The 25,833-nt window shown below is 41.7% G+C and overlaps 1 protein-coding gene across 1 annotated transcript in view; it reads left to right on the plus strand.

Annotated features, from left to right (window-relative positions):
- rngtt (RNA guanylyltransferase and 5'-phosphatase) overlaps positions 1-25,506 on the plus strand; it is an 80,013-nt gene extending 54,507 nt beyond the window's left edge. Inside the window, exons 13-16 of the mRNA XM_058613827.1 lie at positions 5,629-5,729; positions 11,645-11,711; positions 20,923-21,046; positions 24,862-25,506. Of these exons, the coding sequence (XP_058469810.1) occupies positions 5,629-5,729; positions 11,645-11,711; positions 20,923-21,046; positions 24,862-25,028 (459 nt within the window). The 3' untranslated portion in view covers positions 25,029-25,506. The remainder of the gene's footprint in view (positions 1-5,628; positions 5,730-11,644; positions 11,712-20,922; positions 21,047-24,861) is intronic.
- Positions 25,507-25,833: the final 327 nt, after the last annotated feature.

A 25,833-nucleotide genomic window follows, 5' to 3' on the forward strand; every position in this document is an offset into this window, starting at 1 on the left:
GCTCATGTGGACAAAATCTAGACACGGCACAAACACTGGACCTTTCGTTCTGCTACTGCTCCCGCACGTAAGTTATGGGAAACCTAACCTAATGTGGAAGGAGACGGTGTTATCTGACGACCTCTGCCAAGATTGTTCAGCACTAAGATGCTCGATAAGTAATTTCCAAGAAGTTATTAAATATTGAAAGGTAGAATTAAGGATTGAGATTGATGTGGGCATGGGTCAGTGCTGCTGCTTTTGACTGAACTTTTTTTCCTCTTGTGTGTTTGTGGAAACATTTTGCAGTGCGTTTGCCGGCCCCTTCAGATGAATGGATTAATGCACTTTTTAAAATGTATTTACTCCTTTAACCTTTTAGTCGGTGTCATTGCATTATTGATTGACACAGTGGCTCTTGTTTGAAGTCCCCTTTTTATATGTCAACCTATGTAAATAAGCCATTATTTGTGAGGGATGCAGAGCAGCAGGAGCAAACATGTCTGCTTGTGTGGGGGAGTTCTTAATGGCACCTCCTAGAGTGAAGACTCCATCTCCTGCATGTGGAAGCACACTCTCCTTTGAGTCATTGTAGTTGTATTTTTTTGGTTTGTTTGAACATATTAGAAAATGTGTTTTAATTTACCCGGATTAATTCACTCATTAATACATACTAATATGCAGAGATTTCTGCCAGTGTTAGTGGTTGTGGTAGCACCTTACGATCATTTTGTGGCTCCCAGTTTTGGGTTTTACAGGATATACTTCCTTGGTGAAAAGTGAAATATCTGTATATCCACTTTATTGCCACAAAATGAAAGGAGCACATTCATGGTTCCCAGAGGGATGAACCTTGCAAACCTTTCCTTTTTTTTTGTGTGAGCAGAAAGGAAACTGATAGTGTTCTGGTCTGGTCTGGTCTATAATCAATATCTGTTGATATCCATATTTACTGGAATTATCGGGAGGCAGAAAATGTCTTAATTGTTGTGGAACTGCTCTTATCCATAACAGAAGGCAAAATCCACCCTCAAACTAAACGTTTGATTTCATCTAACAGACGCATCCCTCGTATATTAGAAGTCTACTCGCAGCACACAGTAGTGTGGGTGAATTTGAATTATTTTATCACATACACCGCAGACATAGATGTGCGTCGAAGGGTCCAGTAACATTGCACCGTGTTGAGGTTGTTGAAAAGGCATTGATTTTTGTCAACCTCTGCATCAACCAATGCGATGTTAATCTCTCCTTGTGTGGACGGGATTAGGGTGTTCTCCAGGTTAATGTCAGCGGGGTGTTATTGTTGTTGTGTACGTCCATTAATGTAAGCACAAAGGTTGCCACTGCAGCAGCAGCAGCAGTAGTCAGGAGTTGCCGGGCGAGTTATCTCGCTCGACACACGGTGTCCTTGGGAATATGTCGTCTTTGTTTAGGGAACGCGGGGGAAAGATTCTGAATTTATTGCAGGATTTTGAAGCGTTATTTAAGCGGGAGCACAGATGGTTGTCTCGCTACAATGAGCGTAAAATGGTAATTTTGTTTTCTCCTCACGGTTTTCGTTGCAATTTTTAAGAATTTCGACTCCACTCCAACATAATATTGTTAGAGACAGATGTGAGTTGAGGGCAGGTAACTGAGTATTGCATTTTATGCTGTAAAAAATCACCTTATGTGCGATTTGTTCCTCTTCCCAGCAACATTTAACTCACAGATACGCACGTTTTCCCTCGTCCCTGTTACTGTATTCCTCAACACGGTTTATTCTGATAGAAATCTGTAATGCAACTGTGCCATTTTGAGCGTTTACACGAAAATCCCTCAGAAACACACACAAAAGATCTCAAAGAAACGGGCCAGTGTGTCTGAGCTGTAACAGAGGGAGCTTTTCTCCGGGGGACAGATTTATTGGACTTTTCCAGCCTTTTTCGTCTGTAATCCGCAGCACACTTAAGCAATAAGTCTGCCTCAGAGCTAGAAAGCTGTTATTGAAATGAGACATTGAAACAAAAAAAAAAAAACACTGTAATCAAATGAAGAAAATCTTGAAGCACATCCTCAAGCAAGCCTCTATTTTTCTTAGTTAAAGAACACTTTACTCATTTATTTTCATTTGTTAATAATGGACTCTACATCCAAGATTACAATCAGCCTTTTCTCTTTTAAACAATTGATCAAGTAAATAAATATACAACATGAAAGAAGCAGAACAGAAAGGAAACCCTACCTTGGTGTAAAACACATACATGTACAAGAAAGGCGATCAATTCTAGACGGCATACATTTAAATATTTAATGACGAAGGGAACCTGATGTGTTGCATCGTCGATTGTAATTGAGTGTTTATGTCACAGTTAGTACATAGGTGTATATGCTGAGTGGGGGGGTGGGGGTGTTGTGTGAAAAAGTAGGTGTTGAAAACAGCAACTGTGCACTACAGAGGGTGTTGGCAAGAGAAAAAATGGGGTAGAAAATCAGGTCATAATGCCAATTTACAGTCATTGTGGAAATATGATGGGAAGGAAAATTACAGATAATCAAGGTTTCCTCACCTTCTTCATTTCAAAATGCATCACAGCTTGGAGAGTCATTTTGATGTTTTGTTCCCAGGTGTCTTTTTTTTTTTCTCCATTAGTGTTGGAGGATTAATGTGTTGAATTGCCTCCTGTAATGCAGCCATTAAGATTTGTGTTAGTCCTTTAACGGTGCTCAAAAGGGCAATGCGGAGTGGAGGAAAACAACGTGCGGCGCAGTGTTCTGCGGCGAAGCTTTCGACGTTATCGCTAATCTGTGTCCACCGCAGACCTGCGTCAGTCCCTGCCGTTTGAATTGACAACGTGAAACTGCAGACACTTTAAAAATAATAGAACGGCACTATGTGAAAATTAATTTGATTGATGTGTTCCTGAAATTAAGGTCAGCTTTTGAAAGTCTGTTTTGCACATCGACAATAAATCACTTGTTTTGTATGTGCTGTCACTTAACAATGATAATGAAAGTGTGGGTACAACGAGCAGCACCTTTTCAAATGAATGCCAAGGTTGTCTCTTCATTTAATCTGATGGGGGTGGTTTTTTTTTCCCCCGCGAGTTTGTTGCCATGGTTCCGTTGGCTGAGATTCATTTTAAAGCAACTGTCAATTTGAATTCTTATAAGAAGTTAACACATTTGCAACCAGACTTATAAACAAAATGTCAGATTTCCCTCATGACTGCCTGTTTATTAACTAGTACGTACACAGACATTCTTCTTTCTTCCCCCCTCACTTTAGTCTTTTGAAGTTGCTCTCATGTTTCTCTTTTATTCAGGTCCTTAATGAAGTAACTGTGGAGAGCTTCATCACTCGCGTGCACATTTCTTTACGTTTCATTTCACATTATGGCGACGTAAATGGGCAAGTTATTTCTCGGCGAGTTATTTTGATGCCTGCGCAGCGGAGCGAAACTAAACGCGAGCAGGAATGTTCCCTTCCACACCCACGTTCTCAGAAAGAATTAAAAAAAGTTACCAAATGGAAAATTCTTTAATAGAGGACACGTCCCCTCTTTCTCTGCTAACTGCGTAGATGCCTTTCATGGAGAAGTGAAGGCCGCCTCCCTCATCGAGAGCTTCGCCGTGGACAAAGCAGACAGACTCTCCACACTCGCTCCTTTCAGTTTTCACCCGAAATGACAGCCAACCTAGCCTTTAACTTTAACTTTGCTAGTTTATAAAGAAAGTGTAGACTTTGTTATCAGTGCGGGAGCAGCACGGACTTCACAAAGTGACTAAGCAGAAGAAACATTTTCAATGAAACACGCTTGAGCACAATTTTTGAATTAGATGACCTAGAGCTTGATTGCAGGACTTTTTCCACACATAAATGTTGATGACCTCAGCGTCTGGTGCCTGCATTCATGGGTTCTGAGCACGAAGGGTTCACAACAGGTTCCAAGTGAAGTCTGCTCTTGCAAGGTTTTTGCAGAACAATGAGCCCATCTTTAAATCCATCGGCACCAGTTTACTGAAGTTTGAATTTCAATGCATTGATTGGTTTGCTAAACCTGAAATCTGTAGATACAGAGATGAGCAAGTGACAGCAACTCTGACTATTTTGGGTAAAATAAGGACACGTCCAAGAAGAGTTTCTGCTTCTCCAGTTGGGGAAGAAGGTCATTCAGATAAAAAAAAAAGAAAGTCACAAAAGGGAAAAGGCCATAATCACACATTGATAGTAACTCTGTCATTACAGAAGGTGAAAAGTTTAACAAAAACCATCATTTTAACATGGTTACGTTTGCTGTTCAGTTGAGGCCTGGCACTTTTGTGTTCCTCAGACATTGTAGGAGTTGGCTGCCTTGGCTGCTGGGGGGGGGGCTGGGGGGGGGGGCTTAGAAAAACAGGGATGAAAGAACACATTTGTCGGTTGCATCAATGCCGGGATCAGACTACACAAATCCGTGCCCATTTTCAAGCGATTTGGTCTTTACAGACACATTTCCACTGTCGGACCCAATTTTGAACGTCGAGAATGATAAACAAATTTGAAGTACAGAGATTTGGTGTCTGGGATGCTCTGCATCAACCCAGTCTGGCATGTTTTCCTGCCTGGTCTGACATCTCCTACGTACATCTCCTAATCTGACATGGCGACCATCGTGAAAGACAAAAATATTGTCTAGTTTGATCCCGGCATTAGAGGAGCCTTCAGAATCTGACAGCCAAATCGTGGCACTTTGACAAAACCGGGCAGCGCATAATCTCAGTCTCTGCTGTAGTATGATATATGAAAAAACATTTGGAAACTGTTTGGCTGTAAGGTTTTTTAGGCATCAGGCCGTGTCCTTGTGAAAGATGAATGTAGTTTGCTGACAACTTAGAGTTCATGATGATTCCGTCTTCCACGGATGATTTAAGGTTCAGGTGGAGCCAGGAACTCCTCTTTTGGTCATGTGCCGTGGCAGCAGCAGCAGCAGCAGCGCAGCTCCTCCTGAGGAGTCCTGTCTGTTCTCTCCACACATTTCCTTGGAGTAGACTTCTGTTACCGGGCAACCTGACAGTGACAGAATCTGGTCATCTGTTCCCGCCTCCACTCGTCATGCCTTTACATTTCTCATGTGCGAGTACACTTGTATCATGTCCTCGTAAATGTCAGCCGTAAGTAATCAAAGCGATGGCGGGAAGCATTTGTTTGGTGTGTGTGTCATGTGCTGTTCGTGATGAGTGTAAGAAAAGCAATCATGGTGAATCATAATTTGTAGGCCTCATTATATTTACATATCTATTCTTATACATATTTATTCTTGGGTTTATAATCATATAATCTCAAACACGAAGCTCTTTTTTGTCAGGAACTCGTTTGCATTTCATGCAATGGTGGATTACCACAGAATGATTTCTAAACTCAGATATTATTATTTCCATATCTTGCTGCTTTGGAATGTTAGAAACCAACTGTGTGACATGATGGAGTTTCAATTGTATGAAAATGTGCAGCTAATAACCTGCGGTTTAAATATTCTGGTCGGCTCGCAGATTACTCAGCCGTTAAGTCTGCGGTGCACGGGTTTATCAAAAATAGATCAGTCGTTTAAAAACACATTGTCTCCACGTTGTTTTCTGAAAATGCTTTTTCGTGATGCCATCTTTGGTAAATGTGTGTCCCTGCAGCGATACAAGGCTGGGAGGTGCGATGACATTCTGAAGTGGAAGCCCCCCAATCTCAACTCGGTGGACTTTCGCCTCAAGATCACCAAAGTCGGAGGAGAAGGGTAAGTCACTGTTGCCAGGGAAACGTGTAATAGCACCTGTCATTTTGTGAGATACTGGATTATCATGTGACACACACACACACACACACAAATGTGCCTTCATTTTCTTTGTGCAGATTTCAAAAGCACGCTGTTCAAAGCCGTGCATTGGCTTTCTTTGACATGAATCTTTTCTTTTTCTTTAGTTTCCTCTCTGGCTTTAGATTCTGTTCCCTCTTACAGCAAGGTTTCTCCCTGCATCTATACGTTCAAGGAAAACACGACTACACTCCCCTTTTCCTCCATTTTATGTTTGTTTTCCCTCTGTTGTGTAAATTATTCATGTCCACCAGCACCTCCCTAAGCTCTCATCCTGGTAAGCATCATAACTTTGCAGACACAATTCTGTACGAGGAAAGACAATCGATTTCCCCTGTAATTAGAAGCCTTGCATGCATCAACTCTCTGAATCGGGAATTGGACCGTTCCTCCGAAGCTCCTTCATTTTCCTTCGACCATTAACTCGACCTAAAACTTTTTTATTCCAAACAACACTCTCTGTGTTCATCAGTATAGCAATGTTTTTATGTCTGTGATGACACTGAGTGATGCATTTTACATCACGACTGACAGCGGGAAGGTGGAAGCATAACAGCTGTGCTAGTAAAGCCAGAAGGCCTGTGGGTTAAGTCGTTATCCCCGGTTCTCTGAAACATGGAGTTATGCCAAAATATGTCGAAAGAGAAATTAGGAATATGGAATATGGAATATGGAGTATGGAGTATCATCATCATCATCATCATCATCCTCCGCTTATCCGGGGCCGGGTCGCGGGGGCAGCAGTTTCAGCAAGGGACCCCAAACTTCCTTTTCCTGAGCCGCATTGACCAGCTCCGACTGAGGGATCCCGAGGCGTTCCCAGGCCAGAGTGGAGATGTAATCTCTCCACCTTGTCCTAGGTCTACCCCGAGGCCTCCTCCCAGCTGGACGTGCCTGATATACCTCCCTTGGGAGGCGCCCAGGAGGCATCCTCACCAGATGCCCGAACCACCTCAACTGGCTCCTTTCAACGTGAAGGAGCAGCGGTTCTACTCCGAGCTCCCCCCGGATGACCGAGCTTCTCACCCTATCTCTAAGGGAAAAGCCAGCCACCCTCCTGAGGAATCCCATTTCGGCCGCTTGTACCCGCGATCTCGTTCTTTCGGTCATGACCCAACCTTCATGACCATAGGTGAGGATGGGAACGAAGACTGACCGGTAGATCGAGAGCTTTGCCTTCCGGCTCAGCTCCCTTTTCGTCACAACTGTGCGGTAAAGCGAATGCAGTACCGCACCAGCCGCTCCGATTCTCCGGCCCATCTCCGGCTCCCTCGTCCCCTCACTCGTGAACAAGACCCCGAGATACTTGAACTCCTTCACCTGGGGCAAGGAGTCATTCCCTACCCGGAGAAGGCAATCCACCGGTTTCCTGCTAAGAGCCATGGCCTCAGACTTAGAGGTGCTGATCCTCATCCCGACCGCTTCACACTCGGCCACGAACCGATCCAGTGAGCGCTGAAGGTCGCAGGCCGACGAGTATGGAGTAGTCACTTGGCATTTAAAACCATTCCAGGTAAAAACTATAAAAAAAAAAATGTTGGTTACCAGAAAGATTCTGAAACAAGGAGGGTTTTTTGAACCTCAAACTGTGTGTGTTTGCTCTGAACAACAGAAACAAAAGACACAGCACCCTAAAACGACAGAATGAAAGACAACGATAGACGTAAAACACATTATATACTTTAAATATCCACCAACATTTTGTAGAAAAAGAAAAGGAGACATATTTTGGCGCTCAGTTGCTTACCTGTCCAGGAGAAAATTGGCCAGGATGGCCTCTGGTTTTACATCCCTCTCTACTTTCTGCTGTTATTTATTTAAAAAAAAAAACATCTTCACCACATATTGTAACTTTAGGCATTGCTGACTCATAGTTGCAGCTCACTGTATTTGTCTAACTCTGCAACCTGTGTGTGTTGAAATGCTACTATCTGCATTATTTGGTGGGTGGCAGTGGGTGGTGTAATAGGCCAAAACTAAAACATAAACAGAATTTGTGGGACGTACGTGAGGGTTTTAATTTGGAATTAATTGGCTGTACCAATGTGTCAGTGAAGCCAGTATTTCATTATTCTCTGATGACATACAGTATCATGGACATTTTATGACTTACATAATGTACTTTTAAGTGTCTCATCAGCATTTTTAATGGCTTTTAATAAATTACACATTATTATCTTTGTCTGGGCAGCTTTGGCCAAGGAGGTTTGTGTTTCTGTGCTAAAATGGGTAAGACATATGCAGTGTATGTCCCAACCAGGATTGTGTTTCCACTTTGTTTTAAACGTATTCGTGGCAGTTAATGTTTTACCATTGTCACATTCCAGCTGAGCATTTTAGCTGCTTTTACTATTTGCTTTATAACACAACTGTGTCCAAATACAGTCTGGCAGAGCCGTGTCATGACTGTAGCCTCGCAGTCTTGTTTATTTATCCGTTTCTCGTTTTGTTTACTCGTCTGCAGCACAGTCGGCACGTAGCTCATAGCTGGTCAGCCTGCCTTTTCCCCCGTAAGCCAGGCAGCCTCAGTGGCTGTCCAAGCTTTGCAAGAATGAGTCTGTCTCTAATCCTCAACAACCGACTGAGGTGATCACAAAAGGGCACAGTCGCTCCTCGTACTCGCCGTAAGCCGGTCCGCGGGACAGCTGGTCAGCTTCTTGACTCCACTGTGTGTGGGAGAACACAGATGATTATTGTTACCATTTCAGAGACCTCTGATGTTTCCCCAGTAGATTGATTTCTGAAGGAGGAGGAGCACTTTTCAGACTTCACACAGGGTTTTCAGTTCTTTCCTTTACTGGCTTGAGAGGGAAAAAGAAAGAGGATGGACAGACAAGTGAGAAGGCAACTGTTTAGTACACAGCCCACACAATCAATCCTTGAGCACGTCTTTGTGCTCCCTGCCGAAGCTTACAGTCTTGCGAGCCTTATTGCCTTCCCTCAGAGCACAAGCTGAGGCAGGGAGTGATTATGACGAGAGAGGTAAAGTGGTGTGGAGGAAAAGAAGAAATGGAAAGTTGAAACAATACCAGAAAGCATGGAGTTGAACAGTCTTGAGTATTGTATGGTTGGTTTGAATTATACATCCAGCAGCCTGTCTCGGGAGGCAATGACTAATGGTCTCATCATTATTCATTATGTGTATAGTGACATTGAAGACCCAGAAACGGGGAGTGGTACTCTCTGACCAGCTTGGATAGTCTCTCCAGAGGCCAGAATCCTGGCTTCTTGTTACTTCTCTGTGGACTCAAGTGTCCTTTACAGCATTCTAATCCATATTTAGTTTGAAGGATCCGCAGTCAGACTTCCCCGTCAAGGTCCTTGCCTTGTTGACTGCTAATGTAAAAGTATTACCGTACACTCGCTGGGCAATTTATTAGCCATTCCTGTTTAAACACTTGTTTATGCAAATATATAGTCAGCCAATCACATGACTGGAGGTTATTGCATGCTGGCGTGCAGACATGGACAAGGCAACCCACTTGAGTTTAAACCGAGCGTCAGAAAGGGGAAGAAATGTGATGTAAATGACTTTGAAAATGGCTTTTTTTTTTCTGGTGCCCGAGGGGCTCATCTGAGTATTTTGTAAACTGATGATTTATTGGGGTTTTTATGCAAAGCCGTCTCTGGGGTTTACAGAGAAAATATCCATGGTGGCAGTTCTCTGGGTGAAAGTGCCTTGTTGATGCCAGCAGAAGGAGGAGAATTGTCAGACTGGTTTAAAACTATAGAAGGGCAACAGTAACTCTGTCGAACCCTGAAGCACGAGCACCACCATATAGCTTTATAAACCATTTGGTATGTTAAATAATCAAATCATTTTTTTTCCAAAGTGGATGTTAATTGTCATCAACCATTTTAATGAGCTGTATGAGCAAGACATACACTGCACTTGAATCCACAGTAAGTTGATTTAGAGACGTGATGAGGGTCTTATAGCTGTCGGCACAAATGAGGGATTCTGCAGAACAAACATGGCGCCTGTCTCTGGAATCTTTTCTGTGTGGACAAACAGAATAATCTTGCATGGTTGAGCTGAATGTTTGCACCAGTGTTTACAGTATAATTATAATTCCATATTATTTGTCAGTATATTTAATTAAGGTTTTTTTTTTTATTGTTGGTGTAATTAAATCAGTTTAATAGCAAAAAAAAGTAGTAGGTTATTGATTATTTTCATAATCGATGAATCTTTTCTCGATTATTTGATTAATCATTTGGTCCATAAAATATTGGAAAATTTTGATCAGTGTTTCTCAAACCTGGAAATGACGATTTTCTCAAATGTCTTGTTTTGTCCACAAGTCAAAATGATTAAAGTTGAATGTTTCTGTGTTACGTGGAGCAAAGAAAGCAGACAATATTCACATTAAAGAAGCTGAAAAATCACACAATTAGAAAACACAGAGACCGAATAATAGATTATTAAAATAGTTGACGATTAATTTAGTAATCGATTAGTAATTGTTTCAGCCCTATACGCTAGCGTCAACATTTCAAGAAGGTAATCCACACGACTACACGACTATTAATACAAAGACACTACCACAAATATAAATGACTGGTCCTACATTCTTTAAAAGCTGCTTCAACTGCAGTTTGAAATGCTCCCATATTTGAACCATTTTCACATGTGTGTATTAATATGTGCACGTACTGTTTTGGTCCCTCGAGCACTTGAGTCACTGAGTCAGAAACCCCGAGAAGTACCAATTATAACTTTGTCGCAGCTTTTATTACGTGTGTGGGTTTTTTGGGGGGGGCTGCAGTGACATTTAAAAGCTTTATTGTTCAATCAAATGCCACCAGGTTTTAAACAGGGCTCTCATTTTAACTGACCCTCACTCTGGGGGGGGGGAACTAAACAAATTGGAGTGTAATTTAAACCAGCAGGACTCTGTCACGTATCGTTCATGCTACGAGCGGAACGTCAACAAAGCGACGTCAAGCGACAACAAAAGAGTCCGTTCCCCTTTCTTGTTTCACGTCCTGCAGTCAAGCATTTATCACACAATTAGTCATTTAGAAGTATTAGTAGCAACAGTGTCGGGAATAGACTTGGCGTTAAAAGGTCTGTACTGTAGAGTGTCCATCACTGCATGGCTATTTGGCCCTCTTAATGTCTACTGCTGCCTGCTTCCTGCTCGTGTTCGCTATCATTACACAGGAGGAGGGTTGTGGTGGACGGAAAGACGGTCTCCAATTTCAGCTCCAATTGAAATCACTGAATGAGGTGCAACAGACTCCGTCCGTAGCCCCCCGTTATTTCCGCTCTAAAAATGGTTCGCTCGTATGAAACCCGGCGCTCGCGTACACTGTGTGTGGCATTTATAACGTCTTCTGGCGCATGGGGGGTGTTTTTGGTGCAGGGAGGAAAAGGAGCAGTGTGTGATTAAGACATCTGTGTGGCGTCATCTCTCGAATGAGACGCACACAAAAATAAATAAATGCACAGATGCATTCATGTACAGAGTGTAGTCGATATAGTGTGAATAAGGTGTTTGTGGAGTACTCGCTCTCTCTCTCTCCCTCTCTCTGATTGAGATGGTGTATTTCTGTGACCTTGTGTTCAGTCCTTTGTGTGTGTTCCACAGATATATTAATGCCTGACACTCTGAATGAAGCCCTGCTGTATTTTTCTCCGCACGTTTAAAAAAAACACAGAGCTACACAGGGACAGAAGGGCTCGCATAGGTGTAATCGCACATTTCTGCTCTTCTGTTACTAGCTGGAAAATGGAAGCGGAGTAGTGATTTATTTGCACTGTTACCACTCAGATGCTCTCGTGTTGAGATCCTGTGCCGCGGGTGTTAACTGTGGTCTTTTTGTCTTTGTAGGCTCCTCACACAGACTGTCGGCCTGCTCTACGTCGGCAGCTACGACAGGCCCTTTGCAAACATGAAGGTGAGAAAATAAATGTGTTGTTTTGTTGAATTTCTCCCCGTGCCAGAAAACCAGATCCCACAGCGCTTTTCCAGCTTCCTTTTTGGCAAGAAACAAATTTTAAAGCTTTGTCGGAGACATGTAGCAAACATAACACAGCCAAGATTTAAAGGATTTCACTGAGCATTTGGCAAAATCATCTTTTGTGACAATTTTGTTGCACTCTAGTTTGTGTGAATTCCATAACAGTAGCTTGATCACCTTGAAAAAATAAATTTCATTTGGTTCATGCATTTAAAACACCTGTAGACAAGGAGCTAACGTTAGCTCATCATGTCGGCGGTTTGGCAGTATTTACCAGTTAGCTCCGTTAGCGTTGTTAGCTGCGCTAGCTCGCGTCTACAGTCAAACTGGAGCGCCCCGTTTATTATACGAAAAGAGCAACGCTACAACTAACCAGCGTACCTGTGTCCTGCGTATGTATGCCTCTGTTTTTAAAATTTAGCGTTACTTCAGAGACTCATTTTAACAATCTGGAGTCAAGTAAAAATGATGTCACGCGCGTCCTTTCCCGGTCAGTCGTCATGGAAACATGAAGCTCTGCCAGTGCCGCGGTGTTTGGACCAGAGTGAAAACAAACGTACAAGCTGAAAAACGAAATAACATATCACTGGTAAAAATAAATGGTGTCCATTTGTTGTATTCGTTCATGTTTTACAGAGGGTTTAACCTGAGCCAAACCTTACCACCAATGATTTATTTATTTATATATATATGTATATGTGTATATATGTATATATATGTATGTATATGTGTATATATGTATATATATGTATGTATATGTATATATGTGTATATATATATGTATGTATATATATATGTATGTATATGTATATATGTATATGTATATATATGTATATGTATATGTATGTATATATGTATATGTATGTATATATGTATATATGTATATATGTATATACGTATATATACATGTGTATATATATATGTACATACATATATATGTATATATATGTATATGTATATATATATGTATATGTATTTATATATATATATATATATATATATATATATATACATATATACATATATATGTATGTTTATTTCGGTCATGTCAGTTAGATCACTTAACCAAAATGGAAAGCCGGAGAAGCAAAAGCTTATCTAGTCCCGTCCCCATTACCCACAGAATACATATTTTCATCATACAATACATCATTTTTCTTTTTCTTATGACATTTTGACGGAAACGTTTCATGTTTCAGCATCAGGTAGCACTCAGAGATGCAGTCTAGCTCTAGACAGTCAATCAGACTCCATGTATGTCAGCTGTTGTTTGGTTAAATTTGCTTCCACTTCCGTATCCACACGGTGTCTACAGATTTCTGTCTCTGACCTTTGTCATACTTTCCTCCTGGGCCATTCTGTACCGATTAATGGTCATCTCTACATACTTCTTTTTAAATACACTCTGTTTTGCTGATTTTTTCATCTCCTCATCCAGATTATTCCACTGTCTGACACCCGTGACTGATACGGTAAAGGATTTGGTGATGATAATCATATCACAGTCATGCAGGCGTTGTATGATATATTTTTTGATAACACACTGGTATCGGTATCGGTACTCGGTATCGGCCGATACCCACAGCACAAGTATCGGAATCGGTATCGGGAGGGAAAAAATTCATTAAGCCGTGATCTCATTTCCTGTTGAAAAAGTTGGCAAAAGACACATTCGCCCCAATCTTTTGTGAACTAATAACTCTCCGTCAGGGAAGTGTAAAAATGATTGCTTCATTAGTTCTCTCTCTCTTGGGCTGCGTGTGTGTGTCTGTATTTTTCTGACTAAAAATATTGAAAAGTGTCTGCCATAACCTCCCACAGCCTAAGTGGATGAATTAGTATAGCTGTAGTTTTTGTTCAGTTCACAGACTAAAATCGTAAAACAACCTAAATGTAAGTGAGCAAACGCAGGGAAAATGAGCAAATCTTATCATTAGAAAAACTTAAACAAATCTTAGGGCTCTTTTGCTTGAAAATTGGTAATCATCATGGCAACTCGTAACACGTCACACATTGTGCGTTCAGGTTTCCTGTATTGTGTAAGAATACAGAGTTGTGCACTATGGCAGGCCGACCTTTGACCCACCGTAATACACACACACACACACCCAATCAAAGGCTAGTAGCATATCTTAAATTTATATCTCTATAGGTCTGTGATTCTGCTTGGAAATATTCCTGTTTGAGTAAATGCCTCTTAGTGTGTGCTCTGTATTTATAGGCAATCCTATCGTCATTAGTCCTTATTTAGAGGCACGGTAAATGACTGTTTCTGTTCCCTCTGGTATCATCACCGTTGTACCACACTCCTATGAATCAGCCCCTGGGCTCTGTTACTGAATAAGGCAGAGCCTCACCTCTGTTTGCTGCTCAGTCTCCGAGGGACGGAGCTAAGGTCATCTTCTGTTGACTTTCGTGCTATTTTAGGTTGGGAAACGTGTTTTACAGTCAGGCCAAGTGCGAGTATGCTAAAAAATGGTAATAGCATGCCAGCACAGGATATGGCGACTTGTGGTCCTGGCAGGCTGCATAATGTTCCTGATAAATCTGACATGAAAGTGCCACCTCTGCACATTCTGTGTGTTATTGCATCACAGTAGATTTGTTGCTTATTGCCTTGACTATTAGCACGTTGGAATGAGTCGATTTAGAATGAATTCAAGACACAACCTAATTGCCAACTCATTTGAACTCATACAGCTGATGGAGTTAAGACATAAAACCAACATTTTGTAATGAGAAAACTGAGGGAATTCTGTTTGTTTGTTTTTTGCTCAATTCTTCCAATGTAGCTAATAATTGCTGTAATTGCTTACACAGTGTGGCTAAAAGGCCACTGTAATGTAATGATTTTTGACTATAAAGCATGTCAAGATCTTGCCACAGTTAAACGTACATCGTAGATAATATTGTCAACACATGTACGCTCGCGAGATTAATTGTATCTCCAGTGTGACTGATTGTTAAAAAGGGAGAAGTGTAGTAACGTGGTCGCCCTCCCGAGTGTTGCAGTCTTGTTTTGCTCATTTTAATTACTGCGTGTTGCAGCTCAAGCCCGTTCTACCTCGGCATAGTTTGGTAGTTAGTGTCTGTTTGCTGTAATCATGTTGTGATTACCAAAGTAATTAGCCAGGTCTTTAGAACGCAGCGACTTCGAGGAGTGTCGGTCAGGTGTTAAATTAAACTCTAAATTAGTCTAATTTATTTTGAAGTTACTGCTCTCTCTGTTGTAAACATCCCTATATATGTGTATATATACATATATCCTTTATGGCTGGGGATTATTAAAGATACCCTAAATTGTAGTTTTGCCTCCTTAAGTGGTAGCTCATCTCAGTTTAAAGGAAAACTGATTACTTGTTTACACTGCACCTATAGACCTTATTAATGGCTACTGCAGAACTTAACAGAACATCAGCCAACTCTGTGCAATGAATAAAATAACAGCTTCATTTTAAAAGCCCTGCAAACATTGTTGATAAGGCTATTAGTATTGGAGCAGAGCAGATAGGCTGCTCTCCAGAAGACATAACATTTACAGCAACACAGCAAAAATCCACCTCCACAGCTGCTGTTATTTAAAAGAACACTAAACCACTGATGTTGGTCAGTAAATTACATTTTAACTCGACTTTTCTTTTCTTATTTTTAGGAGACAGACTGTAAGAATTAACTTAATTAAAAGATACAGTTTGTAAAATGTTGCAACCTTTATTGGTAAGGTTGAATGTTGCAGCGAGTGTGTATCCCTCTGCTGACCCAGCTCCTGATATAAATATAAAAGGCTCATCCTGGAATAACAACAATTCATACAATCAGTTGATTGTTGATCATTGTTATTTTTCACTGGACCTTGGGTGCAAAACTTTGTCAGCTTTCCACTTTTCAGACTGTTGTTCTTATCTAGACCAGTTGGTTTAACAAGTGTTTGTGGTTTTTACAGTGTCCAAATCAAATACGGATTTCTTTTTTCTAAAATTAAATCATGACACCAAGAACTGGGAACAAATTCTGACATTGCTAAAGATTCCCACCCACGGGAGTTGCCACTGATTCCGACTCCTCTCCTTAGTGCCTGAGAATAACAGAGGTTGCGATGGGTCTCTGCATTGATCAGGGTCTGACTCATACACTGAATCCCCATTTAGGTTTAGTTTCACACTTTCATCCGAGTCGGCTTACCGCGTGAAGCTACGCGAGGCCTGTGAGTTGATCTCATTAATCAGAAACAATCTGAATGGTGCCTGACAGGTGAAGTCACAAGAGACGAGATAAGAGCAGCTCTCTGTCAAAGAACGGTGGCTTTGAAGCACGGAGAGTTCGGCAGCGTTTGTGCTTCACCTGCTGAGCGCCGAAATGGCTGTGAGTGTGTTTTTTACCTTCAATGATTTCCCCAATTTGTACGATTTGCATCGTTAAGTGAGTCTGAGTCCAAGTGCTTTTTCTGTTAAAAAAAACAAATTATGCTTACTTAAATTAAACTAGAGACCGATTTGCCATGTGATTACACCAGCTGCAACACCTATCAACATGATGATGATGTTGTGACCCATGAGTGCTCAATAGTCATTTGTTAAATCTGTAGTTTAGAATTGTGAGAAAGATTAGACTTGGTAAAAAGCCTTAAACTACTGAAAAAGAGTGTATATGGGTATCTAGTTATTTGGTGGTCCAGATGCAAATCTTCACAGTTTACTGTAATGTATTGAAATTATTCAAGCGATAAAAATCGGTGTAGCACCACGCTCATTGTCCCGGACTCCTCCCCATTTCATGAATACTAAAGGTGTTACTTTGTCGGCATGGAGCGTGGTGTGAGCGGTTTGGAGACTCATCTCACTGAGCACCTGCGGTTGGGATTTTTCACTCACCTTCAACAAATTCACTACCAGACCACACCCCCTGCGCTGCTCTCCACTCCCCCTCCCTCAGCTCTCACCCCACTTCTTGGCATATCTGACTTTTACTGACATTTACTGACTGCAGCCTTGTAAAGAAACACTATAACAAGACGGGTCATCGGTGAAAGTCCCCAGTGTCACATTTTGGCATTATCTCACACACATGTACATTAATGTGTTCCCCAGCCCCTCACTGCAACCTGAGACCTGGGTTACATTTCCTTCTTTCTGTGTATGCAGAGTGAGACGCTTCACATTAATGCATTGTCTGAGAGATGGGTTGTACATGTGTCAGTGCAAACTGTTCACAAGGACTCAAACTGAAGGCATGCTCACCAATATTTGTGTAAGGTCCGCATGGACCGCTGTGGTCTGTGGACAGATGACAAAGTTTATGTCACCTCTGCTAACATGTGAAAGCAGAAAACTACAACTGAATGCATAACCACAATCCTTATCCAAATGTAAATCTAATTCTAACCCTTAAACGAAGTCTGAACCCTCAAAAAGTGCTGAAAATGTGTGCGGACCAGCCAAAGTGGCCTAATAATGCAAAATGTCCTCATTATGAAATTAGGCCTCACAGCTACAGTACAAATAATAAAAAGGGACGAACCCTGTTCTCATGGTTGGTTAATAAGTTTTCATTTTCTTAACTTTAAATTATTTTTGTTGCCCACGGTTTCTGTCTTTTATTTGACATGCAGGAATACAAGCCGTGGATACTGACAGTAATTGAATGTGCTGCCCACAGAGAGATAAAGAAAGACAGTTGATGATGCTGCAAAATGAACCAATTAAAATGTAAAAGTTAAGTCAGATGTTGTGCGGCGGTCCATGCTCATATTTACCTTGCTTTTCCTCCCCTGTTCTGAAGCTGCAGTCGATCTGAACTCGGAGGGGGGATAATGACCCTTACTAAACGTTATCCACTAGAGACGCGGCGCTGATGTCATGACGAAATCTAATGGGTTCACGAGTCGCCCGTCTCATATCGATGTTTGTTCTGTGACAAGGCCACATCCAGCCGTAATTGGTAGACATTACACAGTATATAATACAGCCGCACAATTCAGTTTGTTGAGTCTCTCAGCCGACTTGTGTAGAAGGGGCCGATATTGACGAAGAGCGGGCAGCTAAATGTGCTCTGATTTGAAAGCTTGTTAAAGATTTCAATACTTTCCTCCTGCTGTGTGTTCCCTTCATGGGAGTGTACGTTGGTATCTGTACCTTTGCATCTTATATGCTCCCTCTTCATATATATATATTCTTTCATTCGGTCTCGGGTTATTAAAACGGGTGATTGCTGCGGTACCACAAGCCTCGGGGCCAGTTCTGATTAAATGGAGAATGAAATAAAGGCAGGGTCAGAAAGAGAGAACCGGCTCTTTTGAAGGAAAGGACAAACTTTGGATGTTTACCGCGTGTCTCGCTACGTCTGCAGAAGTTCTTTAATATACTGTGGCACAGTGTCCTAGTACCAGAACCCTGTGAGGATTCCAATATGATAAAGAAGTAGGTTTGCTATGTTCGGCCCAGATGTTATAAACCCAAACAGTTGTGTGAAATGGTCTTAGTTTCTACTTCTGTGTACAATAAAGCTGTGCTTGTGTGGTGTTTGCTAGCTATGTAAAAACTATAATTGTAATTTTTTTGGTGTAAAGGTCTAGTGTGTAACATTTAGCAGGCTTTATTGGTAGATTAAGTTGAATACGGCACCCATAATGTTTGTGTATCATCGCTGTAAAAGAAAGTTTTGGTTTTCATTGCTTCAGATTAAGCTGTGTACCTGAAGGAAGGGCCTTTCTTTACAGAGGTCGCCATTTTTGCTCTGCCATGAGCCCCAATATACAACCTGGCCAACCATTTTTAGGTGGAAGCTTAATCCGAATGCAGAACAGCGTGTTTTCTGGTATGCGAAGTTCCACCGTAGTTGAGTTATATGTCACCAATGCGTACACACTAGACCTTTAAATATGGCAACAGTCCACAGTAGGTGGTAATGATGTGTTGTTTTGGTTGGATAATAACCTTTTAAACCTGGCTTTTAGATTTTCTGAGCCCATATATGTTTATCCAAATTGATTGGAGTTCCAAATGAAGTGCACTCAAGGGAATTTGGGGTTTTTGTGACAACTGATTGCTCATTTGGTCAAACAGTAGCAGACATAATGCAGGGTTCTGTTGAAAAGGAAACAAAATGATCAGAGCTTGCATGAGCGTTTCCACCATTTTTATCCCTTATTAGTTTTCTCCACAATAATAATCCTCCTGTTGGAATAGAAAGCAGAAGGAGCCTCCAATTCTCTGCGGTTTTTGCAGCGCTGGCCCGTGAAGAGTTTGACTGCCAAAATCCCAGATAAGTAGTGGCACACGTGCGCTGCCATAATGATATGGATTTGGACAGATTACGCACCGAGTGGTGATGGGAAATGGCAGCCAACATGTCACCCTTCACCAGCAGGAAAGGATCCCAGCTTGTCGCAGCAGGTCCCGTCTGTCTGCACTGCCCCTCACAGTTGGCAGCCCGCTGTGTCAAGTTCAGGAAAGCTTAGGGATTCTGTCACTCCTTTCCATTGTGTGCTATTCTTCAAATAAAGAAATGTTTCCTTTACAGTCAGTCTTTACTCATGTTCTATATGTCTTCACAAAATGAACTCACAGGATGATGTGTTGGTGAAAAAAAAAAAAGGATTTTGACATATCACTGACATTGATGCTAATAAGACTTGGCAAGGCCATCAAATGAATTCTTATGCCTGTCCTTTCTTTGTTTGGCGTGTATCCATCCCTCTTTTTTTGTCTTCCTTCCTCACGCACTTCCCATCTTCCTGTGTGATTTCAGCCCCCGCTGTGAGCCCAGATGCCTCACGCTCCAGGATCACACGCGCTCTTACTTTTTGTGCTTTTGTCTCTTGCCAAATATGATGCTTTCTTGGCATTAGTGGTCACGCTCCGACCTTGACTGCAGGTCACGTGGTCACGCTGAGCCCCGGAGGTTTGGGTCTTTGACTACGAGTGTCCACACAATGCCTCTGAACAGCTTCTCCCTGTGTAGTCAGGGTGTAAAATCAGACGATTACTGACTCATGTCCATGTTGTTGTATTTCTTGACAAGCCCACCATTGCGCTATTTTGCCTCAAAGCTCTTGGCTGCGTGTTTTCCAAGTCCTGAGAATTGTCTCTGTGACTCCCTCAGAAAACAAACAACAGATGCTCAAATGTCTTCTTTGACTCATGCTTGATCTTTACTACGCCACTGCCGTGTTTGCACACTTCAACAGTGACACATTGTGCTCAGAGTGTAGACTCGATTTTTTTTTTTCCTATTCCCCCCCACCCAAAGCGTGATGTAATAAGTCGACGAGCAGGAAGTGCTTTGTTGAAGGTGATTCTTTGAGATGCGGGCGCCCACACTGTGCCAGTTTGTGTTTGTTTGTCTGGGTTTTATGGAGCAACAGTTTAAGCCTGAAGCAGTGTTGCAGGAAGAATCCATCGCATTTTCACTAATAATTAGGGGGTTTTATTCTTTTCTCGTTAACCATAATGTCCCCTCCTATAATATGGTTTCGCATACTTGCCTTCTGAAGTCTCAAAATCGATGTCAACACTAATACTTTTCCTTAGAATATCCGTGTTTTCCAATATCCAATAGCTCTGAACGAGGCCAATGAGTTGTTCCTCAAGCTTTATTTGAGAAAACATACTTTCCTTTATATTTTCCCGTCCCATTCCATGAGCCAAAGAAGTCAAATTACTAATAAATTGACTTTACTATAACGTCCCCTAAGTGACTTACGCACTTGCATGCAAAACCATAATCCGTCATACTGGGCTCCACATTATTGCTGTATTTGTTAAAACTTGGTTTTTAAAATGATGGTTCTTGCAGCTGTGTCTTCACTTTTTAAATTCTGGTTATTGCACCTTAGCCTCGCTCCCTGAAGCTTAATTTTTTTTTTCCCCTCTGAAGTGCAAGCAAAATAGTCGATTGAAAAGTGGTATTGACATAATGTGAAGATAGCATTTTGCCGCACATATATACACACGCGTCTGTCATTGTGTTGTGACTCCCGTGAGTGGAACAAAACAAAAAAAACAATCCTGCAGACCAAATCATTATCGCGGCTGCTGACAGACACAGAAAACTCTCAGCCTCGCAGTTCATCAATTTATACGGTTATTTCTTTCACTTTGTGTTGCAAAAGTACAAAGCATCTGTTGTCCTTTCATCCCTGTCCTCGCAGGCCACGAAAGAGCTGAAACAGTACGACAACAAGATCATCGAGTGCACCTTCGCCAACAACACCTGGGTGTTCATGAGGCAGAGAGTGGACAAGAGCTTCCCCAACTCCTACGAAACAGCCATGGGTGAGACTTCCACTGGTTTCCACACTCTCTCTCTCTCTCTCTCTCTCTGTTTTTCTGTTTACCCTCAGTCTGAGATTAACGGCCCGTTTTATCTTTATTTTAACATCAGCCACATGTCCGTCGTTTGATGTCTGTGAAATGGAAAAAATGTGTGAATGCAGGAAAAACGGACACAGGCTCTGAACGTGACTGTAGATTAGTAGAAGTAGGTTCAAATGTTAAAAACCCAAACACAATTATCCCACAACCCTGCCTGCAATTTCACTGGCTTATAGCTTATCGTTTCAATATTCTCACCCGCAGCTGTAATGTTTTGGATCGCTCTCTCGGCTCTCATCAGTTCAGCAGGTGGTGCGTCTTCCCCCCCCCCCACTAAAAATGACTCTAATAAACCCAGTGCACACAAGCTGCTCAGCACCAAACGGTACACAAAGACACTTATGGATATAAAGAGATCAATAAAAGGAGATTAAATATTATTGGCCACCACAACAAACTAGTGTTAATGTTGTCCCTCATCTGCTGAACGTATAAATAGGAAAGAGGACATCATGATATCACATTGAGTACATGTAGCTTATCTTCACTGAACTCGTGTCACTTTATTGAATGAAGTTTGTCAGACTCCGCTACACCAGGGGGCGATATTCCCTACTTCAGCATGTAATAATACATACAATTTTGGAGTACTGACCGATACTGATACAGTCACTTTAGAGCATTTACGAATGTATGAACACATTTGTGCCGAGTCATTTTTGGGGTCTCCAGTGGCCAAGTGGAAAGGGAACTTGGCTTGTAACTGGAGGGTCGCCAGTTCAAGTCCCCACCAGGTACCCCTGCTGGGGTACCCATGAGAAAGGTACCCAACCCCCATTGCTCCCCAGGCACTACTCAGTGTGGCAGCCCACTGCTCCTAATTCTAGGATGGGTCATATTCAGAGAAATAATTTCCCTAAAGGGATTAATAAAGTATAAGATTTAGATTTCAAAGACATAATTCTCCAACTGTGTAACACATATTGTTCTCCCCAAAAAAGAGGAAATAAACAGCCCAAACATGTTTTGCTGATTTTTCTTCAGCCAGTAGTAATAGTGAAGCTCGGATGTATAGGATTTTTGGATTGTGTCGGATTTAAAATGTTCCGATATCTGATCCCAGGATTTTGTCCAGTATCGGACCGATACCATCTCACATCCCTAATGAATTACTCTTTAATTCTTCAAGCTGTGGGAGCATACATTTGGTCTCCTTATCAGCCCAAATATCCACCCTTTTTTTCTGTTGTCTTGTTCTGTGCATCAACTTCTATCGTCTCTGTGTCCAAACCTGGGGGTTGAGCCGCAGTGTTCTGTCCGAATCTGATTAAGAGAGAATATTTGACCACACGAACACACGACTGTGACAAACATCCATCACAGTTACAGAAAGCTGAAGCGTCCTCCTGCAGGTGGTTGTTAGGTTTTTATTTATGGTTATTGCAGAAATGGCAAGAAGTTATCAAGCAAATACCTTATGAACACACACACCTTATGAGTGTGTGTGTTCATCCAGTGTTGATGTCTCTGATAGCCTGTGCGCTACGTGTGTCTGTGCTGTAATAAATAGAAACTCTTGAATTTTGTCTGAACCCAGCTCGGGTAATTCGACAACCAAACTGCATTATCTGGTGTGTGTTAGTCCAGTTTTACTCAGACTGACAAAATAATTTGTTTTTCGAACATAAATGTACCGAGTGGCACATTTCCGTCCATCCTGAAGTGGCACGAAAACAATTAATGCTTGAAATTGTATATTATCAAAGAAAAAGCTGCACAAAGCAGTGGGCCATAACATAATCAACATGTCCATCTCTGTAGTGCTGAAAAAAACAAGGAGTGTAATTTGATTTAACTGTGTATTCAGCTCCCAACTTCTCATTATGTCTGTGACGGTTTTTATTTTCCAATACTGACTCGGCTTTTAAAGTTTCTGGTCTTCAATTTATGCTGTGCCTTTCAAAAACAAAAAAGTGCACACAGGCTGTGGGAAAAATGGTTTATTTAACTAAATGAATTGAACTGATAAAGGGAAATAGAAAAGATAGTCCTGAATTATGACACTTTGCTTCCTCGGGCGGGCGAGCGGCCGCACGCGTACGCTCTCAGAGCCCAGGTGGTATTAATGGTGGCTTTTATCTCTAATCCAGTCAGATAGTACAGTGCTGCATTTCCCCCTCCAGCTGATAACAGCATCCCATTTAAGAAGTAGAACACGTCGTCTAAATGTTGTCGGCGTCACGTGCCTGTGAGGTTGTAAAGTATGAGGTGATGGATCAGCGTGAACTTTATCTAAGATGACAGAGCTCACGTGCTTTTAAAAAAAAACATATAAAATATCACCAGGGCTCATTTCAGCAAGAAGTTTTCTTCCATGTGACGTGGGAAAACTTGCTGGAAGTCGCTGCTTATCACTTGCATAAGCAGCAGCTGTCGGGGGAGATGTCTGCACAGTAAAACATTTACAGCTACCTTTCTTACTGTTTAAATCACTGTCAATTTTCTACTTCAAAACTATGGCTTTTTATTGCCGTCATCAATCGACTCGCGTTATCAGAGAAACCGCCTCCGCTCCACTGAGACGTCCAGTGTCTGCCCCCCACGCACACTGTCGGGGTCAAACTCATTGTTTTTAGCTGGTTTTAATTGCTGCGTCTGTTTGATCTGGAAGCAGAAATCTTTTAACGTCCCCAAAACAAACCATCTGCAAACTTCTACAAAACCTGCAAACATTCGTATGAATGTTAAAATATGCTAATTGTTGTGCTACTCCGACTAAAACCAGACTTTTAAAAATACCCGTCGGACTGAAATTGCAGTAAATTAAATCAAACTGAATCAGAGTCAGACCAACACACCCAGATAATGCAGTTGCTACTGCATTTATATGTTAAATCAGACCCAAAGGTCTCACTCCACAGTGTTTGAAGCTTTTTGAAGAATAACAAAAACAGCCCATTCACGGAAGAAAAACGTGGTAAATCCAGGCCATTGTAGCAGCAGATTAAGATTATGTGTTATAAAGTGGTAGAAACTTTTAGTCTGTAACTGGTAAAACTCACAGAACAACAAGCCTGACTCGCTCTCATCGTGAAGCAGACGTGGACAAACTTCAATCAACAAATAAATTACCTATTAAAACCTAATCAAATTTGATTTAACCTTTTCAGGCCGCAAGTTAATTAAATGCAGTCTGTTCCCGTCTTTGCTTCAGAGGAAAAAGAAAAATGGAAGAGTAAATGAGACGAGCCGTGACGAGTTACCGTCGCTAAACCAATTTGGTGATTGCAGTTATGGCAAATCATTAAATCAATAAAAGTGATTCGGTTTTGGTTTGTGGACAAAACAAGACATTCGAGGTTTTGGGGGAAACCGAAAATTTTATGGACCTGGCAATTGAGAAATAATTGTTTATGAAAACAATCATTAGTTGTGGGGATGAGCTGATACTTTACTCAGTATTGGTATCGTTAAAGATACAGGTCAAAATCACTGGATCCGTTACGGACAGATAAAAATCTCAAAATGTAAATAAAAAATCTGCAAAGTAGTCATTTTTCAGCTGTTTATTTCTTCTTTTTTTGGGGAGAACAATATTTGTTACACAGTTGGAGAATTATTCAGTAGATACTTGAGATTGACATGAAAAAGTGGTATCAGTTGATGAGGCTGAAACATGAATTCTGCTGCCAGTTCAGTTCTACACCACCAGTGTGTCCACTACTTACTTCCTTCCCTCTGCCCGTGTGTGTTGTCCTTCTGTGTCTTCCCTCCAGCTGTGTGTAAAAGCATTCAGGAGCCCGTCACAAAGGAAATCCTGCTGGAGTTTCTGGACCGCTGTGCTCAGGGAGTCCAAGCCCAGAACCGGAAGCGCCCCCCGGACCCGGATGCGGCGCTAATGCCCCCTCCTCCTCCAAAGAGACCCACGCGGGCCATCCCGTAGCCCCGCGGCGGAGCTTTCTGGACTGTTGCACAGTCACTGTGTGCATCCACACACCACCAGCCTCATCATCCTCATCATCCTCATCATCCTCATCGTGATGGAAAAAAAAAAAAAAAACAGACGTGTGAAGGCTTTCTGACCCACTGGACATTTGCTTTATCAGCCTGTTCGTGTAAGGACTTAAGAAACCACTCATCCACTCCCTCAGCGTCATTACTACATTACTTTACCTTGTAGATGTCTTTGTAGCTTTAATTGCTGGTGTTCTTATTAAATGACAAGCAGAATGCTTAGGTTTTTTTTTTTTTTTGGTTTTTTTCTATTTATCTTTTTTAAAATCGGAGCTCGTTGGTATTTATCAACAGAGGCAATGGTTATGGCTACAAATAACATCTGCCGATGCAGACCATGTTTGTGTTTTGTCGTCCACTTCCTTAAATTGTTTTTTTGAAGGAGAAGTAAACATAATCAAAGCTCAGTCTCTCTCGCCTGAATGTATTCAAAGCGGGGGAACAACACTCCAACAATCACAGATGCATGGGTTTCAATTTGTGGTGCAGTTAAAGGTTTGGAGCGCTGTTGCTAAGGTTCAGTCGGAGGCAAGCGAATGTTTTCATATCGAGAACTAGATCACAGACCAGCGTGTGTGAGGTCTCAACAAACGAACCACAGTGCAATGAAAACGGTGAATTTAATATGGTAAACAACGTGGTAGCGCTCCACGACATCACGCTACAACACGACGGACAACAAAGGAGGACATCCAGCAGCTTGTTTTTCTTTCTGCTCGATGTCGAGCTTCTTA

This window comes from Solea solea, chromosome 17, assembly GCF_958295425.1.
Source record: "Solea solea chromosome 17, fSolSol10.1, whole genome shotgun sequence".
Taxonomy (NCBI): Eukaryota; Metazoa; Chordata; class Actinopteri; order Pleuronectiformes; family Soleidae; genus Solea; species Solea solea.